At 33.9% G+C, this 9,835-nt stretch overlaps 1 protein-coding gene across 9 annotated transcripts in view; it reads right to left on the bottom strand.

The window, feature by feature from the left end:
• Positions 1-2,562: 2,562 nt before the first annotated feature.
• The window catches only part of LOC128992696 (syntaxin-binding protein 5-like), a 420,306-nt gene continuing 413,033 nt past the window's right edge, over positions 2,563-9,835 (bottom strand). For all 9 annotated transcript variants that reach the window (XM_054416409.1, XM_054416406.1, XM_054416408.1 and 6 more), the window contains 3 exons: positions 7,542-7,637; positions 5,813-5,937; positions 2,563-5,529 (listed from right to left, as the gene is read on the bottom strand). In XM_054416409.1, coding sequence (XP_054272384.1) covers positions 5,267-5,529; positions 5,813-5,937; positions 7,542-7,637 — 484 coding nt within the window. In that variant the 3' untranslated portion in view covers positions 2,563-5,266. The remainder of the gene's footprint in view (positions 5,530-5,812; positions 5,938-7,541; positions 7,638-9,835) is intronic.

The raw sequence follows: 9,835 nt of genomic DNA, 5'->3' as shown, positions 1-9,835 counted from the left end.
CTTGAAGATTTCACTGTCCCAAAGACTAATTTTTTTAGACTAAAAGCTGGAATATTGTAGACATAGACATAGACATATTTTATTTGCACATAACATTCTTTACATGTGTTACATACAGAATAGGTGCATTGTCAGAGTTCGAATTGTCAGAATATTAAAAATAAAATAGTAATCAATATGATAATATAAATTAACAAAATTGAATGATAAAACTATTCTAAACTAAAGGGGCATTGTGAAAATCTGCAATTAAATAAAAGGCTCTGTCAATTAAGAGTTCACCTATTTTATCTTTAAAATTATTTTCATTTAGCAATTTATAGTTTGCAGGCAGCACATTGTACAGCCTCAGCCCAGCATATAGTGGACTTTTTTCATAAAGGGTCAAATGGTGCCTTGGAAATCTAAAAATGTTTTCATTTCGAGTATTATATCTATGGTTGATTTGAATTGATTCTGGGAGGTCGTTTTTAGCTGAATGAATGTAGTTTAGTGATTCCAAGATGTACAGTCCTGTTAGGGTGTGGATTTTTAAATTTCGAAAAAGATTTTTGCATGAACTACGTGGATGAGAGCTGGTCATAATACGGATAATGCGTTTTTGTAGCCTGAATATTGATTTGACTCCGGTAGCCTGACCCCATAAGATTATACTATACCTCAATACTGATTCTACATAAGCATGATAAACCATTTTCAGAGTTTCTTTAGGAACAACAACTCTCCCTCGCAGTTTCTCCTCGAGTTTCTTTAGGAGTTTCTTTGTTCAACAACTCTCCCTCGCAAGACCCCATAGGACGGTGTTGAGAAATATGCCGAGCAAGTGTAGCTGGCAAGTGACAAAGGTGAGACAGCAAAGGATTATGTAACTGGAAAATCTGCACCCTTTGTCGAGAGGTGTCAGGATTTCCTTGGCTATATTGACCAACAGTTCCCCTGTTGACCTCAGGGTGTGTTTGGCTGTAACGCTTAAAAGCCGCCCGTTGACCTCAGGGTACGTTTGGCTGTAACGCCCAACAGCTGCCCTCTTGACCTCAGGGTGCGTTTGGCAAAACGCCCAACAGCCGCCCTGTTGACCTCAGGGTGCGTTTGGCAAAACGCCCAACAGCCGCCCTGTTGACCTCAGGGTGCGTTTGGCAAAACGCCCAACAGCCGCCCTGTTGACCTCAGGGTGTGTTTGGCAAAACGCCCAACAGCCGCCCTGTTGACCTCAGGGTGTGTTTGGCAAAACGCCCAACAGCCGCCCTGTTGACCTCAGGGTGTGTTTGGCAAAACGCCCAACAGCTGCCCTCTTGACCTCAGGGTGCGTTTGGCAAAACGCCCAACAGCCGCCCTGTTGACCTCAGGGTGCGTTTGGCAAAACGCCCAACAGCCGCCCTGTTGACCTCAGGGTGTGTTTGGCAAAACGCCCAACAGCCGCCCTGTTGACCTCAGGGTGTGTTTGGTTATAACGCCCAACAGCCGCTCTATTTACCTCAGGGTGGTCTTTGGAGTATTGTTTTTTGTTATCCCTGATTTGATTTGAGTGTGCGTCCCCCTATAATTCCTTTTAGCCGCCTGCACTTGCTCTTCCCGTGTAGTTTCCAAAACTTTCGGGCGTCCACGTTTGGCTTCGTTAGGTCTTCCGGGACATTTTTTGTGGGTTGAAACTGTCTGGGAGGGGGAGATAGGTTGTGGACATCCGCACGTTCAAGCGGCCGGACAGTGAAGTCAATTGAAGTTTTACAATTAAACACTTAAATTGTTGGCTAAGCGCACACAGTTGATTTTTTGTTTAGGCGCACACGTGGCAATTTTTATGTTTAGGCGCACACGTGGCGATTTTTAGTCAAGAAATGAATTTTTTTGAGTGCATCGTTAAGGTATCCTAAAATGGACTTTGTTGAATTAACCTATGTTTGTGCTCTTCTAATTAGATCAAAGAAAAAAAGAAGTTTTTGTAAATATTGGGTTCATCGGATAGCAAGTTAGAGACTTTAAAATGGGCTGTTTTATAAACTGCACACTGTTTACGAGATGACATTAAAAAATTTTTAATTGCTATAGAATTTCTGTTGAAAGTTTTGATAAACTGTTACTATAAGTTGGACAACGGATTTTTGGACAATTTCTTTCTAAAAAATACCTGTTAATAATATATGGTAATCCAGCTTTGATTGAATAGGGGTAAACTTGGAAACAAAACTTACAAAAATTTGACTAAGCATGTTTTAATGGTTGTAAAGATCTTATAGTTATTGAAATACTGTACAATGAAAGATCGGCGACTGGCCGATTTTTTAGTCGACCGTGTGCGCGGACAGGTAACAACCTGTACGTTACAGATTCCCAGCCGACAATCCCCTCGCCTACAAATCTGCAGCAAAATGCAGATTTTAAAATCGGCGTAGTATCTCACTTGGGTTCATTAATCACCTTTCGTTCATCTTGAATCACAATCTTTCAATATTGCATTATAATGTCAGCATGTCAACCCTTTAAAAATGGTTGTACCGCGAATAAATAAATAAAACTACTCAACAGGTTAGGATTCCAAAAATATTATAATTCAATAAAGTTTTATTTAAAGTTCACCTCATATAACTTAAATAACATTCCCAATTTTTCTACTTTCTTTGACAAAGCATCAAAAGGGGTTTTTAAGCTCAGATCAATGTACCTTGTAACACTAATATACATTCAAATTTAAATATAAGGAAATAAATTATTGTATTACATCATATTGAGTTTGCTTGGCTATACCCAACAGTCAGTTTTGAATCTTTCACATTTAACTAACAATTGTAGTGATTTTAAGTTTATATCACTAAATTCTCTAATGACTTGTAGTGACTGGCTTGATGATTATAGTGATGTCAGTAGAAACCTAATGATTAACAATTTAATCCTAGTTATTTCTAATGACTATACTGATCTTTAGTGATATCATTAAAAACAAATCTAGTTACATCACTAGGTTTGTTTGGTTAGATGATGTTATTAAATGATGTCTAATGATATCATTAAAAATCAATAGGATTTTTAGTGATATCACTTAATTTTTTAATGATTGCTTAGTGATACTTCCACTAGGGAGTGTGATATTTATATTGGAAAGTTTATTCATAGCGACAATAATGTTGTCATACATTTATTGTTTTATAAGTACATAATTTTTAAATTGATCTTTTACAGTGTTTTATGATTTCTTTATGTAACAAATTATAGCAAACATTAAAATATTATTTTTATAGTACAGTGTAGTGAACTTTTAAAGAATTATTTTTGTCTGATGTCAACATTCAAATGAATTAACAGGCAAAGAGCTATATTTATTTAGATCTAACTATACTCTCTCATAATAAAAAACAAATATTACAAAATAAGATTGGCTCTTTTATAGGCCGTGGTTAAATTAAATTTAACATTCTTATTTAAATAACAAAATCTTATTGCTTTCAAGACAATAGATTACAATTATATTTTAATATCTTAACACTTTTGATTAGTTTTTTTATAGTAAATATATTTTAACAATAACTTTAAATGTCTAAATGGTTTTCTTTAGTTATATTTATTTTTGGTGCCTTTTAAAATTTAATCTGGTTGATGTAAACTTTGACCAAGATAAAACAAGAAATCCATATATTAAGATAAAAGTTAAATAAACTATAATGTTCATATATTAGGCTCATCCCTTTATGGCAAGAAAGGATGACTATGTTTATAAGACAAAAATATATCACAAACAATAAAACCTGTAATAAATGGTAAGTAATATATAATTGTAACTCATTTGAACTAATTTATCACTAGTAACTACAATAATAATAATTAAAAAACTTAACAAATAGTAGAACAAAGATAGGAGATTCACAGATTAGAGTAAATAGAACCAACCTATTTAGGCTAAAAGTATAAACACATTTTGAACCATACAAAAAACAATAAAACTCACGTAATATTATCATACAAAAACAACACTACCCAAAGTTTAACATCAACCAAATCAGGAAAAACCGTTACACTATCAATATCAAACAGTATCTAATTGATCAATATGTGAACGTACTTAAGGATAAGCAACACTAGACCTCTACAGGAAGATCATGCAATGAGCTTCGTCCCTTCGGGAACCGTACACGTAAATACAAGGAGTCATTGCAACACCGTAGTATGTACACACAAAAAACATTAACCGCTTTTTATTTTTGGTATATTACACAAAATAAAAGAATACTGCTTCTAAACATCGCTACAATAACAATAAAAAATACAACAAATGCAACAGCCTTCAACAAACAATATAATCTGCATCTAACAATACGATAACAATCATGACCAAGGTATCACAATGTATAGCGTAAGTACGAGATTTGTGGGTCTTATATACATAGATACACGGTCAGCAAAGTGTACGACCAGAAATGGAAATGAAATGCTAAATGTAGCCCAAGCACAGCCGAACAGAATGTAAACAGTTGAAATATAAATTAATAAGAGACAACCTGCATCTCTGAACACTGGTGTAGTGGTTGTATGTGTGCCACTTACAGTTGGTAAGACAAAACTAGAGATTTGTGTACATTAGTTTTTGACAAAATCAAGGTTGACAACTGAAAAAGTGGTTCCTGCCACTCACAAAAAATACTTTACCAAGATAAAAGATAACACTTTAAAAAGAAAAAAAATATTGCTAAGCATTAACATTATCAAGCTTTGTAAATAAAAATTTACATTGTTCACGATAGGTTACACAATCAAGGAAAAGGAAAATGCAAAATTTTACATTCCGATTCGACCATAAATGGCTAAAACTTATTCTTCATTTTATGAAATTGAGCTGATTTATGCAAAAAGATTAAATACTGGTTTACTCTTGAAGTGTATATTAAATGATTACTACTTCTAAAAACACAAGCATTTTACCCAATACTTGTTGTTTAGAAGCGATATAATTATATAAAGTTAAAATGTTAAGATATTTTCAGCAATGTCTAACTTTTAGTTCTGGACAAACACACACACAACCACTACATCTAACAAAACTTTACAAAAGACATGTTCCAGACACACGATACATCTGAGTCCATAGGGTATATAAAATACTGTAGGATTTCTTGTTGAAACTATAAAAATATTAAAGCTCGGGGTGGTTAGCATATCGGTATCGACCTACATTAGAGTACAGAGGCACAATGTACATACAAATTGCCTTCGTCTATCCTACGTTATAAATAGAACTCTTTTCTTAAGTTGTTAGTGTATAAATTTAGGTCTGCAGCGTTCAAAGTTGGTACCACTTTTTGTCCTTGTATTTGAGCATGAGACTGTGCGCGGAGGTCTGGAAGTTCTCTGCCTCGCCCATCATGCGCTCTGTGCGCTCCTCCAGCTGTCCGAGCTTTGCGCCTCGCTCCACCATCAGCTGGTGTGCGCGAGACACCTCGCTGCTGGCCGAGGTCGCGCGTTGGTTCAACTCCTGTATCTGCGCGGACGGCCCGGGGATGTGCTTAGCGACACTTCGCGACGCTCTCCCACTAGACTCTCCGACTGTAACAGTTGTATTGGACAAGATGTTATGACCAATCGGTTGATGCCGTAATTTATTGATTTTTAACAACTGGACTGGTGCTAATTTTGTTTTTGTCATAGCTAACCAATAGATTTTTAAACAATTTAAAACAATTTGAAATTAGCAAATTTTAGGATCCCCGGCTTTCCGGAATCCCCTGTGAGTAGACACTGTAATTTAAACATTTATGACTTAATTAATTTCTTTGGATAAAACCACTACTTGGCGTACTTAACTGAACACAAATACTAATTTACTTACAAAGCTCCTCCCTGTCCAAGTTGCGTGAGCCGCCTCCAAACAGACCTTGGAAGAAGCTCTGTTTCGGAGGTTCGGGCATGTCATGAGGCAGGAACAGTTCTCCTACCATCTCCACCAGACTAGAACTGCGGAAAACCATCAACATTGCATTATTGACTGTAAAAAAAAAACTTAATCTAAGGACAATTCTGTTATACAGGGTGATTGGTACTCAGTGTAACAAAATTTTTTTTGTGTAAGTACAAAGTAAATGCAGTGTGATGATGCATATAAAAGGTTCCAAGTCTAAAAATTAGCTTCCTAAAGAATTATTTTACGTTTTTCAAAAATAACTATGTTTTTAAACTTAATACAGCTATTTTTCAATTACCTGTAAATGGATTTGAGTAGATAATGTCATTTTTGTGTTCTACATTAAATTTTGAATAAGAATAATAGAAAATGACGGGGGATCAGTTGTAAAAACTCCATTGTAAATAGATTCAAAGATAAAAATTAAGATTTTTGATAAAAATGTGAAAAATATTGGTCTATTGCATTTGTTTCCCTGTATACAAGAAAGTGTCTGAATATGGTAAAAACTTCGCCATTTTATAAGCTTTCCAACCATATGCTACACCATTGAGCTTTATATCTGCTTATGTACGCTTTAGTGGTTTGAAGACTACAAAACATGGTGTCTGTCTTACATAAACATTTATACAAAACATTTAAAACATAGAAAGTCGGCATGTATTAAGCAAAATTTGTTTTTTTTTCAGCTTGAACAGTAAAAGGTTTCCTGTTTTCTGGTATTCAAAACACTAAAACAAACAAAAGAATATCTAAACCTAAATAGTGTAGCATATGGTTGGAAAGCTTATAAAATGACGCAGTTTTTAACATATTCGGACAATTTCTTGTATACAGGGTGTGAAAAAATGCAATAGACCAATGTTTTTTTTCAATTTTTATCAAACATCTTAATTTTTATCTTTGAATCTATTTACAATGGAGTTTTTACAACTGATCCTCCGTAATTTTCTATTATTCTTATTCAAAATTTAATGTAGAACACGAAAATGACATTATCTACTCAAATCCATATACAGGTAGCCTAATTGAGGAATTGCTGTATTAAGTTTAAAAACATAGTTATTTTTGAAAAAACATAAAATAATTTTTTGGGAAGCTAATTTTTAGACTTGGAACCTTTTGATATTATGCATCATCACACTTCATTTGCTTTGTACTTACACCAACAATTTTTTGTAACACTGAGTACCAATCACTTTGTATAAAACCTACAAGGCTTCAAAAGTTACCAATCAATCAATAATGTTTTTTTTTTAACAGCAACAAACACTCTACGACATATTTTGGTGTAAGTGAATACAAGGTGAGTGTTCAATGGTGTGAGATGAACTATGTAGCTTTGTTACTAAGATAAGCCGTTTCCGTTTGTTCAAGGATCATTTACTAAAACCAAATGGTCAACGTTCAGTTTTGAACCATCAAAAAGCTACTGAATTTTCTCAGGAACTAGCAACCTATACTGTCAGGTTAGTATAACAACTCAGCTGTAACAAGTAGTTACTACTTTCAATAATTAATGGTAAGTTAATTCTGACGCTATACTATCATGAAGTTAAATTTCTGTATGCGTCTGATATTTCCAAATTCAAATGTGAAATCCAACACACTAGTGAAGACGCAAATTTTTCCAGCCAAACACAAAATGTATCCGTACCAGAACTCTGCAGACACCGTGAACTTCTGAACTTCTGATGGAGAACTGAGGAAGAGACCGTGTCCTCGGTTACTGAAGCAGAAAGTACGAGCGATCCTGCAACCAACGACAAATCTCTAGAAAGACTTCATGGTGAAACCACGATGAGATCACTCTGTCACTACCAGACAAGCGAAAAGCGAATAGTCACAGTCACTCAGTCACATTGACATTTGTTATACTGAACAAGTACAACAACATGACAGTAAAACGTAAAACAATATGTTGTCTATCAGTGATTTGAACAAAAAGTAATTATTTTTTCAAACATTCTTGCCACCAAGACTGATAAATCAAAATATATAAAGATTCATGTACCTTATCTGTCTACAGTCCTATGAAAAGTTTCAAAGGATTACCTGTTTACGGTCATCTGATCCAGTGTATGTTGGATTTGAAAGGGTTATATCACCCGAAACTAGTACGGTAAGCACTTGACATTTTCTTATATTCATTATTCATTCATTACTTTTAAGACAGTGTGGACACCTTGATGATTTCAAGCTAAATTCCAATAAGGAGTAGAATGGTGTAAAATCTATGTAGCTTTGTAACAGACTTAAGCCAAGAATAGGATTGTTTAGACGACAGATGACGAGAAGGCACAGTAAAATTTTTAACTATAGTTCCTTTTGTGATTGAAATTAAAAAAAATATGTAAAAAATGAGTGAGTTGACTGTATACTTTCTCTTGTAATTTTACACTACAACTACTTGCACACTCTCAAATTACACTCTCAACTACAAAAAAAGGTGAAAAAGTAGGCCTACTCTTTTATTTTTACACAAAGTAAAACATTTTATGTTACAACTCGCTACTGACCTAGAACTGTGCAAGATAAGGTTATAAGTTAGTTTCAACAAGGTAAACTTACCGTTGTTTTTTAAGTCAAATTAAACTCAATGCGCTAAATTATCTACATCTAATCAAAATCTTTTTTGTGTATAAAGAAAAAATATTTGATTATATGAAGGTTTTTTTCAAGAACCTAATCGTTATAAAACACTCAAACTGCTTAATAATAATACTCATTACTCATTAAAATAAACTTACACAAAAGCCTGTAAGATTAACAACAATTAAATCGTTAAAACACCTGAAGCAAAAAGCACAAAAACATAAGCACACATGTATATCTGAATACAAAAATTAAACCTGATAAAATCCTGGAAAGTTAACCAGTAAAACATGTAAACAAAGAAATACTCCTGTAAATATACATAATGGATTGATGGTAAAAACACAGAAATACTTTGAACTGACACAAACTAAACAAATTGACTTACTGTAGTTAAATGGCTGAGTCGTCTAGAGGAAAAAAAACTTTGATATAAATATATATTACGGGACGGTGGGCCATTAGGTGTCTGTGTGTGTGCGTGAGTTTGGAACACCAACAGACGGGGCTAAACTATCCCACATGCTCAGGAGGTATACAGTGCTGCCAGTCCAGTGTTACCAACACGATTTATCACGTTTCAGTGTTACTAACATAATTAATTTATCACATTGATCAGTGCTACCAACTTTACAGTCTATCACCTATTTATAACTGCAATATTTAGTTTATTGCATGTTAGCTTGTTTTGTTTTGTTATAGTATCATTTTTATTTCGGTTGTTATTGTTGTTATTTAAACCGATAAAAAATTTATGATTTAAATCATTTAAGTTTAGAAGGTGTATTCGGTAAGTTACAAAGACAACTTTGAAAAATACAACAAAGAGGATGTTAAAACACAACGTTTGTAGTTTGCAAACATTAAGTTTTTGCTGTTGTTTTTGTTCCGATGTAGTTTTGTTTTGCTGTAAGCGTCTATAAGCGCAATTTTTAATGCAACATTCAAACAGCTGTGCAATTTGTAGTAATTTGGTTGTACTATTGGTTTTATTGTGTTTTTAGTTGTGTAACTTTTCTGATTTTAAAACATGCAGACATACTTTTTCTGCAGCGAATCATGCATTAAATTTATTGTTTTACAAAAATTAATTGTAGGGAATTTTTTAATTTCCTAAATTTCTCAAATTTTTTAAATTTTATTATTTGTGACTTTCCACACATCCAATGCATTACTTAATTAGCTTGTTCTGGCTGGTCACTCCCAGTAAAAAAAAAACAAAAAACTTATATAAATTGAGACCAGAAGACTTGTATTAATTTCAGTAATTTACTTTTGACATATAATGGTTAAAACATACCTCGTTAGACAATCCTTAACATGTAGTGTCGAAGTTGCTACATATGTTTCGGCGGT

The sequence above is a fragment of the Macrosteles quadrilineatus genome, unplaced genomic scaffold, assembly GCF_028750875.1.
Source record: "Macrosteles quadrilineatus isolate MER2022 unplaced genomic scaffold, UCM_ALF_1.0 Scaffold_4__1_contigs__length_99947679, whole genome shotgun sequence".
Lineage (NCBI taxonomy): Eukaryota > Metazoa > Arthropoda > Insecta > Hemiptera > Cicadellidae > Macrosteles > Macrosteles quadrilineatus.
This window is presented reverse-complemented; position numbering and strand designations above follow the sequence as displayed.